At 37.4% G+C, this 21,950-nt stretch overlaps 1 protein-coding gene across 2 annotated transcripts; it reads left to right on the top strand.

The window, feature by feature from the left end:
* Positions 1–2,134: 2,134 nt before the first annotated feature.
* On the top strand, positions 2,135–20,791 carry FASLG (Fas ligand). 2 transcript variants are annotated; one of them, XM_051998942.1, is made up of 6 exons: positions 2,135–3,104; positions 6,976–7,121; positions 9,701–9,774; positions 10,369–10,414; positions 17,921–17,974; positions 19,554–20,791. In XM_051998942.1, exons 2-6 carry the CDS (start codon positions 7,034–7,036, stop codon positions 19,946–19,948), a joined length of 657 nt encoding a protein of 218 aa, XP_051854902.1. In that variant the 5' UTR covers positions 2,135–3,104; positions 6,976–7,033; the 3' UTR covers positions 19,949–20,791. The 2 variants fall into 2 exon arrangements, with proteins under 2 accessions (XP_051854902.1, XP_051854901.1); XM_051998941.1 differs by lacking the exons at positions 2,135–3,104; positions 6,976–7,121 and having other exon boundaries at positions 9,158–9,774.
* Positions 20,792–21,950: the final 1,159 nt, after the last annotated feature.

The following is a 21,950-nucleotide window of genomic DNA, read 5'->3' as shown; positions in this document are numbered from 1 at the left end:
CTAAAGGTGTCAAAGCAGTTTGGAGAATACTTTCAGATAATATTCTCTGTCCCTGCTACCTGATTGATTTCACCCTATTCTGATTCAATATTCAGTATTCAATATTGATAGCAGCTGGACAAGGATAATCTTATACATGAATTCTCCATCAAGATTATTCTAAATTTATCCCAAGGATGTCTTTCAAAAATTCAAAAAGGGAGATGGTGAACCAATAGTTTGAGTGGCGAATTTCTAACAGAGAGCAGGTCTCAAGTAATACCTGGACCGGATGCTTGCTGTTCCTGCACTTATTCAGAAATACATTCATGACAGGGTAGAAAATGGATGAAGTAAAGATGAATGTTGAAGAGTGTGTGACCATTTATGTGTGGCTGGTGTGGAGCAAAGGATTTGGTCATGAGAATTGAGTAGATGGAATACAACTATAAAACCAGAGTATTTGAGAAAACTCTGCTTACTGAAGTCTAGTAGTTTGGGGGAAGGAATTGTGGAAAGGCTATGAGGCTGGCTCTGACACTGAAGAAGGAAAGTTGTTGGTTCTGATAGCTAATGGCCACCAGGATCTTGATTGGGTGATAAATTTGGGTAGCACAAACTTTCAAAGAAGAATATAATGGTGGTTAAGAGAATTCTGAAAGTGGAAAGATACTGACTCTGTGAAAGATATAGTCAGTACTGACTGCCTTTGCCGCTGGTCTCCTTGTCAAGGATTAGCCACCCTACCTGTGCCTGTGATCTCATCAGCTCCCAGCTTCTATCAGATTACCTCCACTCCCATCCCCATACTCTTTTCAGTCTCTTCCATCTACTGGTTTCTTTCCTGCTCTTCTCACAACAAGACCAAGTCTTCCACCTCCTTAAAAACTCACATTCCAACTCTTCTTATTACCTATCATGTTGTATCTCTGCTACTTTGCAGTTAAACAAATTCCTTGAGAACTCTTTCTGTAACTGGTTCTGCTCTTTTTATTCTTTTCAATCACCTTTTGCAATCTGGCTTCAGTATCAGTTGACACATCCCTCTACAAAGTTATCAACAAAGTATCCTTGATTTCTATGCAACATTTGACATTGTTGCTCACCTCCTTCTAAATACCCTCCTTTCTGTAGGTTTTTCTAGCCACCTCTTTCTCCTATTTTTTTTTTCCTATCTGACTCATTTTCATTCTCTTTTTTTGGCTCTTCCTCTGGGTCATACCCACTGATTTCCCCCAAGTCTGTCCTTTTCTGTTTTCCTTCTATGCTGTCTTGCTTGATGACCTCATTAACTTTCATGGATTCAGTGATCATCTCAATGTGGTTATCATCTCTGTGATTCCAAGATCTCTATATCCTGCCATGATCTCTATGTTGATTCCATTGTATCTTGGATATCTCAAATTGGAGGATGACTTGTAGGCAAGCACCTTTGCTGTCAAGATGTTCAAAAACCAAATGCATTTTCTCTCCCCCACATACCAAGCCCTCCCTATTTTGAACTTCTGTTCTCAAGAGTGCCATTGTACATGACTCTTCTCAATAATGAGATGATTCAGTCCAGTTCCAATGGTCTTGTGATGAAGGTCTGCACCCAGAGAGAGGAGTGTGGGAATTGAATGTGGTTCACAACATAACATTTTCATTCTTTTTGTTGTTGTTTGCTTGCATCTTATTTTCTTTCTCATTTTTCTCCCTCTTTGATCTGATTTTTCTTGAGCAGCAAGATAATGATATAAATATGCATATAAGATAATGATATAAAAGTATGCATATATTGGAAAAAATAAATTCTGTCACACTTTTAAAATAAAAAAAATTAAAATACCTCCCAGATCTAAAAAAAAAAAAGAGTGCCACTATACTCCCAGTTACTCAGACTTTCAACCTTAGTACCATCCTTGACTATTCTATTGCCAAATCTTGTCATTTCTACCCATATCACCTCTCTTCTGGACTGTGACAACTTTCAGCTGGTCTCTTTCATCTCTTCCCCAGTCCAATCCTGCCTCTCAGCTGTCAACAATGTGATTTTCTTAAAACATACATCTAATTGTATTACACACACACACACACACACACACACACACACACACACATACACACACACACACACACACACACACACACTTCTGCTCACTTCTGCTTCAGTAGTTTCCAATGACCTCCAGGACCAAATATAAAACACTCTTTGGCCTTTTCAAATTACCTTTATCTACTCTATGTGTCTTGTCTATACCTAGTTATTTACCTGTTGTTTTCCTCTTTACATTATGAGGTCTTTGAGGGCAAGAATTTTTTTTTTTTTTTGGTATCCCTAGTATTTAGCAAAGGACCACATTGTTAGGACTAGAGATAGGAATCAGAGGCACAGACTTGATCAGTCTCTAGCAGTGGCCATCCTTGAGAAGACTGACCTGCAGAGAAGGTGCTGGCCAGCATGACTAGAGGGATTCTCCTCCCCCAAAAAGTTCTCAAAACCGAGGAAATCTCCGGTGAAATCCAGCCTCAATCCTTATCCCTTTGCTGCCTGGCAATAATCCTGTAGAGTAAATGACTCAACTAATATTAGAGACAGTATATAACCACAAATCTGATTTTGATTCAAGTGTGGCATTCTATTCATTATCCTATATAACTTCTCACATGAACCTCTGTCACTCAGAAAACATAAACATACACAAACTGGGTGAGCTATAAAAGAAATGAGAAGCAGACTACTCTAAAAGGTGGAGTACTAGGTAACCTGTAAACAGGATGTGTCTTTACAATATATAAGCATCAGCTACCCAAAGCTGCTCATGACAGACAATGCTAATCGTTGCTCTGTGACAGTCTAACCCTTCTGCCAATTTTGTTTCTCATCCTAGAGAGATCCCTTAAAGAGTCTGTGCACTCAACTGGGGGCCAGGTCATTTTCTCAGGGCTGATTGGGATTGAGCAACCAATGGGTATTATGAGATATGGTCCCATGGAACAAAATGACAGTTTAATTTCTTTCTTTTTTTTTTTTTCAGGGCAACTTGTACACATGTTCCACTGCGTCCTGGAACAGTTCAGACCACAAAGGGCTATGATCACATCAGCAAACCATTCTCTCATCTTTGGAAACCCTGAGTTTCAAGGTGTGTCAGAGGGACTCAACTTGTAGCCAACCTAGAAAGAAAAGCCAATGGATGGAATGCACAGATAGTAGAGGGATTTGAAGATCAGCTCTTCTGTCTATTAATAGTGGGGAGAGGTTGGGAGGAGGAAACACATCAATATTTTGTAAGTGAAGAGAACTGACTGTGTCTGCAACCATTTCCTTTTTCTGATGAACAGACAGCTATGGTTGGGGTTGTTAGAAAGCACAGAAGATTCCAGATGGCTAGATAGTAATAAAAATATCAGTAACGAGAGCCTGGCCACAAAGCAGTTTCAAAATTTCTTTTGAATTTTAAGGTAATATTCAATATTCAGTAGCTTCAAAGCACTTCTTTAGCACCTTGAAAAAGTTCTGTATGGCCTAAAGTATAGCTGTCAAAAAAGCAAGCTATGGGAATAGAGCTGAACCAAATTAAAATATAATTGGGAAATATTTAACAAAACTAACAAAACTACAATAAGATAAAGACAGCATTACATTTTAAAAGTCAATATGCAGCTTGCAAAGATCCTTATGTTTCCCTCCTTCCTTCCTTCCACTCCAACCCCTACCATCCACAACCCCCCATTTCTATTTGAGTTTGACACCAGTGACCTAAATGGACCAGGGGATCCCTATCCATCTATAGCCTCATGATCTGTAAAAGGTTTGACGAATAAACAAATGAAAGCCAACTAAAAGACCTTAAGAGAACTTAAAAACTTCCAGACTTTAATTCCTTGCATGGTCATTTTAAATGAGTTTAATTAATACTTTTTGTTCTTTACATAAATATAATACTAACTTTTCTTCTTTCCCCCTCCTCCCTATCCTTTATAACAAAGCAAAATAGTAACTCTACCTAGAACAATTATCAGCAGTAGTCATTTCCTGGGTGACTCAGCATTGAGAGCAGGAAGGTGTATTTCATGTTTAGGCTATGGAATCAATATTGGGCCTGCCATTTAATTTGAATTCAACTAATTTTTGATGTTTTCATTTGCATTTAAATATTATGTAATTATGTAAATATTATGAAAGAAGATCTACCTCTTTCATCTTTTATAAATTTATGCCTTTTCATGTTTTTCTCAAAACCACCATTTCTTAATGTGCCATGGTATGTTCAGTCTTTACCTGCTTGAGCACCACCCACTTTGTTTCCATGTTTTTGCTATTCATAGTCTTTGGCTGAGAATGGTAGGTCCTTATTACTCATCTGGAAGAAGGGCTATATCCTTTTCCATGCTAAACTACCTCCTGAATAGATCTCTCACAGACTGTCAGTTTGTTCTAGCAAACTAAGACATTTCAGCAGTTTTTTTCTGATGTAGTCCTGCCTCCTAGAACATTTGCCTATAGCTCAAGCAGCTGTGGTCAAGCTCCCCTGCTCACAGTTCTGGTTGGAATGACTCCTCTCTAAGCCTTGATCCTCTGTTGTCCAGTGGAAGAGCCCAATGGAGAAGGAAACCAGCCAACTATTCATTGAAAACAAACCAGAGCGCACTGCTGAAAGAGAATCCCCTTCTCTCCTCTGCTTGTCTGGGAGAGATAGGAAAGAAAAACAATCCAACCAAAAGGAAAAATAATGGAATTGGAGATTGACATGAAAACAGGGAAATATGGACCCTATATTATAGCAGAAGAGCCTGAAAAAGAGCTCCAGTGGGTAGAAATAGGCATCTTCAAGGGGGTGTCTTGAAATTCAAAGTTATTTCCTGAAGAACTGAGAAACATGGTAGGAGTTGATAGTGGGGAAAGGTGGTCAGGAGGGGTTTCATGTTCTCTTATCACAGCTCAGTGGAATGTTAGTAGGTGGGGACAGACTTTCTTAACTGTGGGGACTGCTATTTAATATTTTAGTAGGGCCTTTTTTCCCCTTAGGAAGCTATGGGCTTTGACCTGTTGCTTTTCTTCTTCCCTTTTGTCCTCAGTGAAGCCTTTTGTCCACATAGCATGTTTGAGGGTAAATTTGAATGTCCATCCATGCCTTCTACAAATATTAAGGGCCTATTACTATGTATATTTGTTTTACACATAAAAATTTTATTTCCTCAAGACTGGTTTTGAATACTCATGTCATAGGCAATAAATAGGTTGTTAGGATTAATACACCATGCTAGGAACATCTAATAGAGCTTATGGGTCATGTTCTGATGTAATCTACAGCCGAGTAGTCCTGTCTTCTGAATTTGTAATTAGATAAAATTTGATTGAGTCCAATTCAATGAAAGTATGTAGTACACATTATAATGATTTAACCCTTCAGGGGATTCATTATTTCCATGAAGTAAGCTGTATATATTATGTATAGGATCTATTGGAAATAATTAATAAAAGGAAACATTTATAATTGAAGGAGATTAGAAGAAACTCTCAATAAGAGAGAGCTTTTAGCAGGGACTTGAAGGAATTCAGGGAAGTCAGGAGGCAAAGATGAGGACTGAGGATATTTCAGGCATGGGAGACAGATAGTGACAATTCTGGTGTTGGGAGATGGAATAGGAATAAGATCAGTGTTACTGGATTGTGGGGTACTTGGTAGGTTGAGATTATGAAGAATTGAATACCAGACAGTATTTTATGCTTGATTATGGAGGTGATGGGGAGCCACTGAATTTATTTATGGAAAGATGACATTGTCAGACTCAAACTTGAGGAAGATCACTTTGTTGGCTGAGTGGAAGCTAGACTGGAGTGGAGAGAAATTTGTAGGGGGAGGGGGAACCAAACCACCAGGCTTTTGCAGTAGTCCAGGTATGAGGGGATGAAGATCTATACCAGGGTGGTAGCAGTGGATACAAGGAGAGCACCAAGGTAATGAACCTGGATAGTAGTGCCCTTAACTATAAGGTAGGGAGAATGTTTAGGGAATAATGAGTTCAGTTTGGGACTTGTTATATTTATGATGTTTATGAGACATTCAATTTGAATTGTTTGGAAATGCCAGTCAGCACTAGGTTAAAACCGGATTTAAGGTGACTTGAAAATTATCAGCAAAGAGCTGGTTGAGTAAATCCATAGGAACTGATGAGATCACCAAATGAAATAGTGTTGAGGGAGAAGAGAAAGAGCCCAAGATAGAAGCTTGTGAGACACCCATGATTAGAGAACATGGGCTGGATAAAGATCTAGCAATTTTCTAAGATTAATTACCCAAAAACAAAACAGGACAAAAATGTTCTCTGAACTTTTGAAATAGAATTACATCTTGATTGAGCTCTAGGTCTATATCCCAGTCTATGAGAAATCCATGGATTTTTTATTCCTTGAAAAAAGGACATGTTAACTTAATATTTCCCCCATTAGATTGTGAGCTCCTTTAGGATGAGAACTGTCTTTTTACTTAAAAAAAAAAAAATCCCCATTGTTCAACATGGTAGACACTTAACAAATGTTTATTGACTGACTGACACACTCTGATGGGGGGAGATAGGGAGGAATTAGACATTTCAGAGCTCAGAAGGTACTGCACTGAGCCCAGTGACTCCTGTGCTTATGTCTCTTAACTCCAGTTACCAGGACACCCTCTGTTAGAGGAAATCTTTCCTGTTTGAGAGTCTGACCACTTCCTCAATATCCTCATTTTGGCTGCCCTTGAGTTTATGCTCAAAGCTAAAATGGAATTCACCCACGCTTGCTTGGTACTATTTGTACAGTGGTGTGATTGGCAGCATTCTTTCATAACAGGTTACATTTCCAGAATATCTCTTTTTTCTCTTCTTCCTTGGAGCTCTCACGCTTCTTTCTTCCAGTTAGTAGGCCTGCTACTGATTTTAAATACCTTCAGGGAAAGAATGGGTTGAAGTTTTTTTCAGGGTAGACCAAGAAGAAAACGGGCTAAACTCTGTGTCCTTGATTTCTTACAGATCATGGTGCTAGCAGCTTTGGAGAATGGAATAGAAACAGAAATGTAAGAAGGCAACAATGATCCCAGATACCAGAAGTGGGGATACCTTTGTTGACCTCAGGGCCCTAGGGGTAGAGATGATTTTACGGAACTGGATGAACACAGGTGAGTGGACAGGAGGAATGAAGAAGGAGATAGTGACAGGGATGAAGTAGAATCAGATAAGTCCTAGGAAAACCAACTCTGGGGCTATTTTTAATGTTCAGATCTAAATTGAATTTTTATCAGATAAGGAAGCAACCCCAAAGATAAATATTTTCACTGACTGAGCTAATGAATCTGCTGAGTTCTGAGTGAATGCCCACTTAATATTATTACCCCTACTACTGTTCATTCCAAGATTACATTGTGATTTCCCCATCCTTTGCAGTGATCGGCTGCTAAAATTCCTAGATGACTTAGATCATAAATTTCTTGAGGGCAGAGGTTATCTCAATTTTGTGTTTATATCCTAGCCTTATAGTCAACCTTCTTAACTCCAGTCCATTCTCCCCCATCATTCCATTTCTACTCGTGTCCCTAAAGGATAGTTTGTACTAGTTTGATTCTGGGACTCTTGGTTATTTATTCATTGAAAACTTCCTGGAAGCAAAGATTTATTTGCTTTCCTAAGGTTCCAGGACCAAATCACAATAGGTTTGGTTTGAGCCAAATCTATTGCATCCAATTTAGAGTATATATAAACCTTTGGATTAGCTCTAAAATAGGTCTCATCTTAATGTCTTGCAAAAGACTGGGGGGTTGCCTTGACTGGATGTTCTAAAGCTGCTGCAGAATGTTACACAAAAGCCCATTTAGTTCTGAACCTGACTGCCAGGCTTGGCCCAGAGTAAGAACTGACTTCCCTCATGATTCAGCTGCTCCTCTCACCAATAAATTCTCCAGAATCACTCCTACCACCCATTGCCTTCATTCCTACTCATATGCTACTGATTGGAATAATTAAACTTGGAGTAAATTATGAAACCATGCTGGTTTTGGTCCACTGTAAATTTGTTATATAATCTCGGCTAGGTTCCCACTGCAGCAAAGCAATCAATCCCTTTAATCCCTAATTGACTATTCCACCCACTACAATAGCTTTTTCAAACTTTATCATCCTTCCTCAAACCTCTCATGGTTGTCCTTCCCTTTTATTCTTTCAACTGAAAGCCTTGCTTCATGTATTTCACTGAAAAAGTTGAGATCATTTACAGAGAGCTTCCTGATTTCCCCTCATCATTATCTTGCCCATTCAGATGCTTTCTCCCACTATGTTCTTCACCTCTATTTATCCTGATGAGGTGGCCCTTCTTGCCATGGCAAACCTCTCTGTATATACAAGTGTTCCCATTCCATACTGTCTTCTCCAGCAGGATGTCCTCTCTAACACCTCAGTTCTCACTTATCTGCAGTCTCTCCCTGTCTACTGCCTGCTTCCCCACTGACTCCATGTTTCTCCCATACTTAAAAAACCCTCACTTAGGTTGTCCATCGCAGGTATTTCATTTCATAATTCTCCTCTGTTTTGCATCTAAACTCCTTAAGGAAACTGTTTTTAACAGATATTTCCACTTCTTTTCCTCTTATTCTCTTCTTAATGTTGCAATCTGACTTCATCATTCAGCCAAAACTGTTTATTCCAAAATTACTAATGATCAAGTCTTACTTGCCAAAACTAACAGACTTTTCTCAGTCCTGATCCTTCTTGATCTCTTTACAGCCTTTGACACCATCGATCGTGTTCTTTTCCTTTATATTCTCTTCTCTCTGGGTTTTTAAAACCCACAAAAGAAAAATTTAACATTTATTCAAATAAAGTTTAAAGTTAACATTTCTAGAGAATAAAAGTAATGTGTGTGGTTCTCATTACTAGCATCCATGTAGGCATGTAAAATTAGGCACATGGCAAAATGACCAGGTTTTCACTATAATGTAGAAAGCAGATCTAGAGGAGGGGTGTAGGAGAGTCTTCCCTACCATGGGAAATGCAAGATTAAAATTGGAATGTCCAGAGGTGATCTATCAGTGAATAATCCTGGTATCCAGAGGTGTTTACCAAATGCTTGTTGACTTGAATTTACTCTAGTAAGGTCTAAGGGCTAGTAAGGTCTAGTTTTCTCTCATCCAGGCAGGGACAGAAGCCTGAGACTTTTGAAAGTTTACGTCAGAAGATTGTGGGTGGAAACTCTCAGAGGTTTGCTCTAAGCTTCCTGAGGCTTCCTCAGAGAGTAGATGTCTCTCAGAGAATCTGCACATGTTGAGAACAAGAGGAAGGCTTCCCTGGGCTTCTGCGGCTGTACAAAGATAGACCTGAGTTTCTTTCGAACAGCCCCCGCAGGAATCCCTGCTTTGCTAAACATTTACTTCAACTGAAGGAGTATCGGTTCTTCAAAAAGCAAGAGAAGAGTGCCTTCTACACCAGAAGAACCAGTCCTCTGGTACTTATTACTTGTCTGCCATGCAGCAGAACCTGAATTATCTCTACCCTCAAATCTACTGGGTGGACAGCAGGGCTAGCCCTCCCTGTGTTCCTCCAGTGACAACTCTTCCCTGTCCATCCCCTGGTCTGACGAGGCCACCTCCACCTCCTCCACCACCACCACCACTACCCCATTCTCCCCCTTTTCTACCCTACTCATCTCTAAAGAAGAGGACCAACAACACAAGTCTCTATCTTCTTCTGGTCTTTTTTATGGTTCTAGTGGCTCTGGCTGGACTGGGAATGGGAATGTTTCAACTTTTCCACCTGCAAGAGGAGATAGCCAAACTCAGAGAGGTAAGCCTAAGCTAATTCTTAGTTGATTGCTATCTATGTGAGATAACTATCAGTTATCTCAACTATCTGTTGCTCCACAAAGTACTTTCTGATCCTTTTTCTGGTTGCTGTGAAGTGGATAGCACTAATCACACCATTCTACAGACAAAGAGAGACAAAGGCATGGAAGGGGCTAAGTGAGGTTTGAGGGATGGAGGTTCTAGGCTAGACAGATGATCTCTGAGGTTCCAGTTCTGAACTTAACTATTCTTTGATCAGAAAGTGAATCAGGGGCCAAATTGGAATCAGAGATTCCAAAAAAAAAAAAAAAAAAAAAAAAGCAGTTTACTGCCTGTCACTTATCACTGTAGAAAAAATAGAAACAAGACCCATGAATGTGAAATTAGGAACTTTTGATTTTAACAAATAAGGACATTTCCAATAGTAAAACTGAGATATAAAGAATGTTAATCTTTTCTAAATCTATGGTAGTTAAGAAGAGGATCGGAGATTAGTTTAAATCTTTGACTAGGACTTTAAAGGCTTGACAGTAAGACCCCCCCCTTTATTCGCTAGACTAAATGCATCTTACATTTATATATTTTCTTTTGCCAGTCTACCAGCGATGGGCAGGTAGTTTCATCTCCTGAGCAACAAATAGGTGAGTCCTATTTATACATATGTATGAGGCACCCTATGTAAATCCTGGGCAAGCAATCAAATTTATGAAGGAACTTCTCTTTTCATCCCTTTCCTTTCTGTTCTCTGTGAGGTAGTTTACTGATTACATACCGCAGGCTACTTCTAAGTCTTTTGCTGGTCATTGTGGTTATTTTAAGTCTCATATTACTAGATTACATATTTGTAGTCTTGAATATCTTTGCAAATGAAAGGTATATAAATAAGTAGAATAAGACAAAAATATTGAAAATTCAGAATACATTTGACTTTGGGGTGCATGCACATATACATAATCTCAATCTGAATTCCCTTTTGAGTTAATTCTATTAATAGCTATAAGTCAATTAGATGTTGGAAGAGCTAGGTAGATTCCCTCCTATTTCCAAGGATGACTAAGATTTGGCTGTGTGTATGTTTGGAGGCAATTGTACTTTCTCTTATAATTAGTGTTAGAGATTAGTTGATAGTTACTAAATCTTTACTGAATCCATGATTAGATACTTTGGTCAATCTGTATTTAGATTCCTAAACCTCCATGCCTTGACATCCTGGGCTTTCATAGAATTCTTCCAAATAATACTTTCGTAATAACTTATAAACCATTTGATTCTTTCAGTATCTTGTGGATATCAGTGTACTTCTTGAGAAATTTATCTATTGTTTTTCACTATTACTCTGACTGGGTTACCTCCATTTCCAGTTATAAAGATGTTTACTCATTCTTTTATGCCATGTCTTACACCCACACATTCATTAATATGCTATTAACTAATTAGTGACACAGCATGTTATCACTGATCAAATTAAAATGGATTTTTAAATATTCAGATCTTAATAATTGCAAATGTGAACTGGTAGGCTTATGTATTAATAAAACAGGAATGGGGTTATGTGGGGAAGTTGGGAAAAGTACAATAATTCTATTTAACTCAACAAACATCTCTGAAGAAAGTATCAGGGCAGACTAAAACATCTGAGCAACATGGCATCATGGATAGGTGACATGGTACTGCAGAAAGAACTTTGGGTTTAGAAGGAGAGAATTTCAGTTCAAATCCTAATTGTACTATTTACTACTTATGTGATCTAGTTCAAGTTACTTCATTACTATGAGCTTCAGTTTCCTCAAGATTGAAGTTGAATTAAATGTCCCTCAAGGTCATTTTCAATTCAAAATCTATGATTTTATGATCTCTTCTCTCAAAGAGATTGCATTGTAAGTGAAAAGATGAGATAGGTACACATGTGAAGAACAGAGAGGTGTGAAACAAGGATTTTATATTGCATTAAACCCAGTCTTTTAGTTATAAAATGCTTTGTGAAATTTGAACTTTGTTTCTTTAACTTACATTGTTAATCACTAACATCTTATTTGGATGCCACATATGATATAGAAACGATCCTTAATTCTTTAAGCCAATGGAGCACAGTATCTTGCGATCCTATAGAAGTAGAAAGGATTCATATATGGACTCTATAATGGGTTGTATGTCTCTCATCTGAAGATCAACTTCATTAGGAATAGAAAAGTTTATAACCAGAGTTTTGGTCCATGGGTTATAACATTGTTTCTGGCCACAGAAAGGACTATCTACAAAGGCAGAGAAGACTTATGTGGAATCTGTATTGAAGGGGGTGGGGAGGCATCCAACACTAATGTAATTTTGAATTTTGTGAAGCATTTCTCTTTCTTTTCCTAAGTGAGCAAGTAGCTATCAGAGCAAGAGGCTTGCACTGGGAAATAGAAAATTGAGTTAATTCTGAAGCTCGGAATAAGTAAGTAATATAGCTAGAATTGAGCTTTCCTTGGATTTTGGGTATCAGAAACAGTGGGTCATTTATTTGTCCATTGGATTACTTCTTTTTTTTTTCTATTTCTTCTTCTGTTTTTTTTTTTATTGAAGTGTTTTATTTTCAAAACAAATGCAAGGATAATTTTTCAACATTAATCATTGCAAAGCCTTGCGTTCCAATCTCCCCCCTTCCACTCCCCTCCCCCAGATGGCAAGTAATCTAATATATGTTAAACATGATAAAAATATAAGTAACTCCAATATAGCCATATTTATATAACTATCTTGCTGCACAAGAAAAATCAGATTAAAAAGGAAAAAATGAGAAAGAAAATAAAATTCAAGCAAACACCAACAAAAGAAGTGAAAATGCTATCTTGTGATCCACATTTAGTTCTCACAGTTCTCTCTCTGAGTGTATAGATGGTTCCATTGGATTACCTTCTTACACAAAGTAGAAATCACACAATGAACTGTCATATATGGTTGTGAAGAGTAGCCTCTACAACCTCCAATTGGAGCTAGATCAGGGAAATAAATAAATGTGTGCTCCAACTATTCAGGAAATGAGCTTGGGGGAGGGGCCTTAATCATTTCTGGGTCATGGATCTCTTTAGCAAGTTGGTTAGTCCTACTGACCCCTTCTCAGAAGAGTATGTGTAGTTGTTTCAGGCATGTTCCACTCTTCCTGATTCCATTTAGGGTTTTCTTGGCAAAGATACTAGAGTAGTTTGTTATCTCCTTCTCTAAATCATTTTACAGTGAGGAAACTGAGGCAAATAAATTTTTTATGTGCATAAAATCCATAGTTTTCAAAGAAAACTGATTATGTTGAAAGTCAGTTATCAATATAAAGACATTATATTTATGTACGTTATTTGCATGTATGTGTATTTATGTGTATGTGTTGTACATACACATGTGTGTACACATGCATGCATGTATTATGAAGGTCTCTAATATAGATGTAGGAATCTTAGTGATCTTTTCTGAGAAGCTCCTAATTCTTGGTGGAACAGCTTATATTGTTGATCCATTGGTTAATTGGTGATTGATTTTTGTCCATGAAGGAGGAAATAGAAATGATACAGTCAGACTGGGAACCAAACCAGACTTTGACAGGACTTAAGAAAGAGGGCTCAGTTTAATCAAATAAGATAACATCTTTAGGATGCCTCATATCACATATCGCAATAAGTAAATGAGTTTCTAATACTATAGTCAATATTTCATTACTGATTTTTGATTTTGATTCACAATGTGTGATTTAGTCAGTCCAGCTACCTCTTCTATCACCATAAAATAAAACCTCTCAGCTACTTAATATATGGTCTTTGAGATATGTAGTAGCTTGATGATCAGCGATAAAAAACTTGGTTCTTAATGGCTCACTGATCAAAAGCAATCTCAATAGACTTTGGACAGAGAATGCCATCTGCATCCAAAGAAGTATGGAGATTGAATATAAATCAATAAATGCTATGTTCACTTCTTTTTTCGTTTTTTTTTTTTTAACTCTACCATGGTTTTTCCCTTTTGCTCTGATTTTTCTCTCTCAACATGATTTGAAAAGCAATGTGTATTATTTTTTTTTTAATTAAAAGAGAGAGAATTGCAGTAGCTGAAAAATGTCATCCTCTGGCCAATTTGTGATGGGTCTCATCTGGTTCCCTGATGAGACATGCAGATTATCATCAGATCTATACTTGAAGTTGTGTAAGCAAGATAGAACATAGTGGAAATTATTTTTCATGTCCAATCTTGGAAGAAGCAAGGCTACCTCCAGACTGCAATGAAGCACTGATATGGAGTGAGGAATGCTATTGCTAATAGCAATTGTAAGAAGGCAACTAGGTAGTATAGTGGATAGAGTGGATAGACCTGGATTAGGATTCAAGAAAACTTGAGTTCCAATCTAGCCTCATGCATATAATTACTATATGACACTAAACCAGTCATTTAGCCTTTGTTTCCTTACCTGTAAAAAGGATGTGATAATAATAATATCTACTTCCCAAGAGGATCAAATGAGATTATTTGTAAATTGCTATATAGTGATGAGATATTATCTGGAGTTTGCTATGAATATTACTAAGATGTTTGATGATTTGAAATGATCAGTTCTACTTCTCAGTCCTTATCACCTACTTAGTATAAATTTCCAATATGTAAGGTGGTCAGACATCTCACAGACAAGTCACCAATAGGCTTGGTTTTTTTATGCCCAATACAAGTAAACCAGAGTATAGGACCCTAATAAACTGAAAAACAATTCAAATTCATAAATCACCATGACTCATTTATGCTGGTGATATAATCATGTATATAAATGAACTGCAAGGTTTAGCAGAAAAGTATCCTCTGGCCCATGAGTGCCAATTATATGAGTTTTATTAAGAAATTTGCTCCTGGGTTCCTTTAACCTCTCCCGTCTAACCTTAGCCACTAGAGGTTCTGCTACCTTTCCAAAATCCAGGCCTTCCTGCACTCTCCCCCCATTTTCTCCTCTATTGATCAGTTAAAAATGTCACTGCTTTAAACTAAAATGAATTATCTACAAGATTGTTCTGTTCTTCGCCTTTTCCTAATGCATAGTATATTTCCTAGTTTTCTTCCAATATGGTGGACTGAGGTAAGAGTGTGGAATATGAGAGGTTCATTAGAATAGCAGCAGACACAGATACTATATATACCATATGTTATATACATATGTGTATGTATGCACATATATATGTATATGTATATGTATGTATATATATGGATACAGCAAGAGGGTACATATAAGTATATACCTGTATGTCCTATTTGCATGTAAAGGCATGTATGTATACATGTGTACATATAAATACCTGTAGATATACATTCACATGTATATATACACACATACATGGTGACCTGAAAGTTTTAGTGCAGTTTTAAGTTTAAAATTTAATACTATGAAGACTGGATGATCTCTAGGTCTCTTCCTATCTGTATTCTATCTGTATCATGGACAAGACAGTTCCTTGGCAGAGCTGCATTTAACTCAGTCACTTTGCTGCAGAGGTGTTCTTGAACAGACTTGACAAATTTCATCACTTGTCAAGTTAAAAGAAAATGTCATCGCTACTAATGTGATTGACATGTGGAGTGTGAACTGTAGAATCAAAGTCTCATTTATGTACATGTAACAGTCTTTACTAGTGTCAAAAAGCCATTTCTTATTCCTATTCATTAATTGCCTTATTCAATAAACATTTATTGTAGTCCTTCAATGAATGATACATACCCAAAATCATGTATTAAATATCTTCTTTCTCTGTCCAGAGTACTGTACTTGAGGCTGGACAAGATAGAAAGTTTAATGAAGATCTACTCCCTATCTTTAAAGAGTAATAATAATAATAATACTAGTAATTAGTATTAATAAAATCCTTTTTAAAGCATACAAAGTAATTTACAAATATCTCAATAGCTTCATAACAACCTAGGGAAATCTGTACTTATGATTATTCCTCTTTTATAGATGAGGAAACTGAGGCAGACAGGAGCTAAGTGACTTACCTTGAGTCACACAGCAAGGAAATATTTGAGGCAGGATTTGAACTTATGCCTTCTTGATTCCAGCCTGGTGCTCTATTCACTATGCCAACTAGATGCTTCTCCTATAGGTTATAGTCTAGTAGAATGATCAAACATAAGCAGAGAGAGCAATCATATACACTATGGCAAATGCATCTAAGAAGTCTAAAATTAAGTGTTATGGACTATGTAAAGGGTAAGTTCAATGTAAATAGGAAGAAGTCAGAGAAAGCTTCATGGAGGAAGTGGCATTTGAATTGGGTTTAGGCATTTAACAGATGAAGGGAAAATAAGGATGTTCCATGAGTTGGGAGCAGCACAGGTAGCATAGGGTGTGTTTGAGGAATGGAGAGTGGTCCAGTTTAGCTGCAGCATAGAGAACTTAAAGAAGAATGATATGGAATAAGAAAAGGTGACATGAAGGCTATGCCTTAAGATCAGAGGTTTAAAGGCCGATTAGTCCAATTTTTTCATTTTAGAGTTGAGGAAGGATAAGCTGGAAGGTTAATTGATTTGTCCAATATCAGACAGAATGTCACCATCACAGGCAGGCTTTAAACCCACCCTTCTATATATTAACAACTGTTTTGTTTAATACTCTGTAGTTTACAAAGCAATTTCCTCAGTGTCCTATGAGACAAAGAATTAGAATCCACTTTTATAGATGAAGAAATTGTTCAGAGAAGTTATATAATGTAGTGTCAGAGGTGAGACTCCAGTAGCGGTCTCCTGACTCTCAGGAAGACTTCTTTCTTTGCATGCAAGAAATGTGCACATTGGTCCCTGTTCTCAAGGAACTCATAAGCCCATTGTGAGATAGAAAAAATATATACATGCTAAATATAAAATAGCTCCATGAAGCATTTTATAAGCAACACCAGTTGCCACATTGACAATGACTGTGCTTGGAGCAGGGGCAAATGGTGCTCTGAGAATTTGTTGATGCTTTTCTCTTTACTGGCTTTTGGTTGTTCATGGTCATGAGTGGGGACTGAGGGTCCAGAAAAAGCGATAACATCTTTTTGAGTGTGTGAAGCAATTAGGGTTAAGTAACTTGTCCAATGTCACATATTAGAAAGCATGTCTGAGGCCTGATCTCAGATAGAATTTGAACTGAGGTCTGCCTAATTCTAGGGTTGTTGCTTTATCCATTGTGCCATCTTTTGTTCCTAAAATGATAATGTCTTAAAAATCTAGTCATTTCACTGTACCACTTAGTTGCCCCTAATTGGGCAATTCTTATACCATGTTTGATTCTCATTGTACCACCACAACTTGACTGATCTGAGCTGATTTCTCAGTCCTCTACCTCCTCTTCTTCCTCCTTCACTCCTACCAGTCAAAAACAGTCAAAGAAAACCAATTGATGTAGGAATCTATCTGTCAGCAAATACCATGTTGAACATCTATAGTCACCACCACTGAAGAGGAGGGAAAGTTCCCAGAGTCAATTAATTAGCTGTGATAATTCGATTATGTCATTTCCACGACTATAATATACATAATTGTAGAGGGAATTGTGAGACTTTTTTGATAGTCAAAATATAGCACAGAAGGAATAAGGCTTTATGACTGACAGATATGCAAACGAAATGCAGAAAATCTGGGTATCTGAGTAGAGAGAAATTATCTGGATTCCTTAGCTCATATTTTATTACAATAAAACTCATCTGAATGCTAAACCAGAGAAGATCTTAGAAACTAACCACATCCAAGATAACCTCCATTCATGCTTTTATTGTGCATATCTACATTTTAACTAACTAAAAATCGTACTGTCATTGTAGTGATTTTTAAAAACTTTTTCAATGTTATATACTCTAGCATTTCAATGTATGTTCTGTCACCAACATGATCTCAGTCAACTCCCTCCAACTGTCACGTCTTTTCCTTCCTAACCTAATTAATCCTAATCTTCCTAAAAATTTTCCATATAATTTGATGTACTTATACTTAGCTATCTGTGGCTGAAATACCAGGCCACGAAGAGTCACATGATCTCATGATATCTGCCTCTTGTACGTTTTAAATTGTTTCCTTTCATGTGGTGATTCCCTGCTTATATTTGTACCAATGAAGTAATTTGCATGTCATTCTTAAGAACTTTTTTTTTCTTTTAAAAAATAATACAGGTCACCCCAACACATTGGAAATGAAGGCATTAAAGAAAGCAGCCCATCTAACAGGTTTGTAACAAGGGCACAAGGTGGGCAGAGGGGGAACCATTGACAGAAAGGAGGGGCTTCTCAGGCAAACTAGTTAGATGAAAGAGAACTCCCCCCAAATTTCTTAGCTTCTATAGCCTGCCTGATTAACCCACAGAATTGGTTGTACATACCTTTGAAAAACTCTGGTGTCTTATAAAACCACAGTGATGGTTTTATTTTCCAATTATAGTTATTTGGAAGCCATGATTAGTCATTTCTTCTGTAGAATGAGAAAGAACCTTAAAATGTCTAGTCTTAAATGTCTTGCCATTGACTTTGGGTTGTATTTGCAAAGGGGTGGGACCTAATCAATGACCTCATCTAGCCAGTCTGCTGTACCTGGTAAAAGAAATAGGGTAAATGCAAACAAGGGGGAAGGCAGGCATGGGGTAGGGGATGTTCCTTGTACCACTAAGTAATGTCATCATTAACTGGATACAAATGATTTGATATCAATATAGAGTTCCTAGAGCAAATTTACCACAACTATAATAAATAAGGATTTTTCACAAACTAGTATGCTATTTGCTTTTAAAAGTGTTCATATCAGAATTGTACATGTTTAACCCATATTAGATTGTTTACTGTCTTGTGAATGGGGGATGGGGAGAGAGGGAGAAAAATTTGGAGCACAAGGTTTTATATAAAGGTAAATGATGAAAACTATTTTTTGCATGTATTTGGAAACACAAGGCATTACTAATTTTTTTTTAAATTAAAAAATAAATTTAAAAAGTCTTCATATGAAGTCTGGATGACCATGTGTCAGAGACAGCATGCATTACAGAGATAACAAAGTCCATTTGGAGTCACAGAACAAGGGTTCAAATCCTCCCTCCACTATTTGTTCTCTATAGGATCTTAGGAAAGTAGCATAGTCTCTAGTGTTTTGTTCCTTTGGTCTCAGAGCTTATATTGCTGACAAGATCTCCGAATCAGGTGGACGCTTAGCCTCTACAAGTTGAAGGGCCTTAACTAGCTTCAGTAGTCTGTAATTTAGGAATTTAGATATCTCTTAGTACGTCTTTGGGGCCATTTTATTTTTGGGTCTTGGCATCCTGACCCTTATATGCATATATATACATATATATATATATGCATATATATGCATCATTATGATAGCCTGCTGAAGTTGGCAAAGGAGTATTAGTATTACTTCCAATTTATAAACTAGCACTTGAGAAAACGAGGCAATGAATCAGTATACACAGTCTCAGTCACAAAGGGAGTTATCAATGGGTTCAGAAAGTGAATTCATTGTTGTACTTCATGTAGTGTCAATAACTCATAAACTCCTAGGGTTGGAGGAGACCTTGAAAATCATCCTATTTAGTCTCCTTCTTTCACAGGTAAAGGGACTGAGGCTTAGGTAACTTGCCAAGAGTCTCAAATCCAGGTCTCCTAATTCTAAGTCTCATATTCTTTCCATTGCCCCAAGGTATATTCCTATTTCTAAGTGATTGTGGAGATGACTTTTTGCTATAGCAAGTTGGGATGTGGAAGCAATGTGCTCAGATGTGTGAATGCCCCTCATTTTAAAGCTCCTCTCTGATTCTAGGCAAGCCAAGATCACAAGGCATGACCCTCGAATGGGAGGACACCTATGGATTTACCCTTGTTTCTGGAGTCAAATATAACAACCGCAGTCTGGTGATCAGTGATACTGGCCTTTACTTTGTCTACTCCAAGGTGTACTTCAGGGGCCAGAAGTGTGACAACCAGCCCCTGAAACATATACTTTATAAAAGGAATCCCACCTATCCCAAAGACTTGATACTGATGCAAGAAATGAAGATGAACTACTGTACCTCCAAGCAGATGTGGGCCCAAAGCAGCTACCTGGGGGCCGTGTTCAATCTCACCAGTGCCGACAGTTTGTATGTCAACGTCTCTGCATTTTCACTGGTCAATTTTGAGGAATCCAAGACATTTTTTGGCTTATATAAACTCTAGGGAAACTCTAAAGAAAAGAGGATAGGATCTACTTTATTATGGTGTCCAGTCCATTATAGAAGTGAAGATATTGCCTTAATAAGGAGCTCAGGAGCCAGTCTGGAGCCAAAGGGAAGACCCCAAGAATCGTGCTCCATGAGAATCATTGGGTTTCATCCAAGGTCCATGAGCCAGTGGAGGCCATTGAGTATGGGTGAGGGTATAGAAGCAAATGGCTACCAAGAATATTCTGAAAAGTCTTGGCTTGTCTTTTGGCTTTTTATCATGTAAAGAGCACCTTTAAAACTTATCTTTCATGGATATGTTTGCTACCTCAGAGGAAACTGGTCCTCATCTGAATATTCCTGAGTGTGAATGGCAAGGGATGAGTGAGGTTGTGTGTATGTGCACATGTGTGTGTAAGTACACACACATGTATGTGAAAGGATCCCTACCATATTGAAGCATCTACACTTTCAGATACATTTCCAGAAGCATAGGTTTTTTGTTTGTTTGTTTGTAATGACAAGGAGGACAAGAATTTTCTTGCATGAGAAAGCATCTTTTATTCTACATGGAAAGGATGTCAGTGCAATTGTTGCTGTGTGTTTACAGGTGTGTGTGCTGATTCCAGCACTATGAAAGATAAATACTTGGGTTTTCTCTAAGCGCGAGGACTCTTGAATTCTGATAAATTATCAGAAAAATTTGGAAAACATTAAGTAATGAATCTTGAAATTTCTGAAGGAGCTAATTTTATTAGTAAAGTGTTTACAACAGCATGATGTTTTGTGGTTTTCAGAAAATTTTAATTAATGTAAGCTATTTGTCCTGTTTCCATAATATTTATACATGATATGTACATGTTTTTCTATTAAGAGATACTTTTAATAAAAAAAAACTATTTTCAGTATAATTATGGCCATGAAATATTATTTTGAAGTGAGTAGAAGATAGAATTTTACTCATCAGAAAAAGCTCTTCTAATCTGTCAACAATTCATAGCTCCCTATTCCTTAGGGTAATATTCTTTAAGATTGAGTCTCATTATTTCCAGACTGGGAGTCAAGGGGCTGTTCACAGATCGATTCCATTTTCACAAGAGTTTCTGCCTGCTCAGTTTCTCATCTGGGTCAGTGGCAACCTGGTGGTCCTTTATCCCCAGGGATTGACCAACTTGATGCCAGACTTGGTGCAGATACCAGATTGGCTTAGCCCAGTGGAGCTCAGAACTTTTTAATTCAAGAGATCCTAGATAGCCAAGATTACAGATTGTGGGGTTGTGTTTCATCTGGACTTTGATGGAGCTCTATCAGTGTGGAGTCCAGTGAAATTCTTCATCATTATATAATTTTCATTTTTTTTAAATCCATATTTCTCTTGCTGAGACATTGCTGTGAAGAAGTCAACAAAATAACAAATCTTCCTTTCCTAATTGTGTTTCAAAAACATATCTTACTTTGTAACCAGTGAACATATTCAGATATGTTTGTTGCTTCATACATTTGTAATGTTAAATAGGAAGAGTTTAATTTCCCAATTAATGGATCAGAAAGATCTTCGGATATGGGTATCATCTGCATGTGGAACCATTTTAACTACTTTGCACATAGTTCCTCAACCATTATTTTGATCATGTAAATAGCTGTGGATAGCACCTATTGAATGATTTTTTTTGCCTTACCAATTCTGTAAAGTAGTCTTGTACAAGATGGAATCAATAGATCTTGACAACAGATTAGATATAGGGAGATAAAAGATAAGAGTAATAGGGAAGGTAGGAGGCTAGAAGGGTTTAAGAAGAAAGATAATGAATTCTGTTTAGATATGTTGAGTTTAAGATGTCTACTGCACATCCAGTTTATAACATCTGAAAGGGAATTGGAGAGGTAAGATAAGAAATCAGTAGAAAGGTTAGGGCAGATTAGATAAATCTGAGAATCATCTGCATAAAGATGGCAATTAAATCCATGGGAGTTGATGGTTCGTTCTTGAAGAGGAGTAAAATGATATCACTGTATTA

This window comes from Antechinus flavipes, chromosome 4 (genome assembly GCF_016432865.1).
Source record: "Antechinus flavipes isolate AdamAnt ecotype Samford, QLD, Australia chromosome 4, AdamAnt_v2, whole genome shotgun sequence".
NCBI lineage: Eukaryota > Metazoa > Chordata > Mammalia > Dasyuromorphia > Dasyuridae > Antechinus > Antechinus flavipes.
The sequence above is the reverse complement of the archived record's forward strand: the minus strand, read 5'-3'. Positions and strand labels throughout refer to the sequence as shown.

What these genes read in the sequence shown, in the direction of transcription:
- FASLG (XM_051998941.1), top strand. Translation starts at nt 9,457, where the DNA reads ATGCAGCAGAACCTGAATTATCTCTACCCTCAAATCTACTGGGTGGAC. An exon ending in AGATAGCCAAACTCAGAGAG is followed by an intron (nt 9,775 to 10,368) that starts GTAAGCCTAAGC and finishes TTCTTTTGCCAG; the next exon opens with TCTACCAGCGATGGGCAGGT. An exon ending in ATCTCCTGAGCAACAAATAG is followed by an intron (nt 10,415 to 17,920) that starts GTGAGTCCTATT and finishes AAAATAATACAG; the next exon opens with GTCACCCCAACACATTGGAA.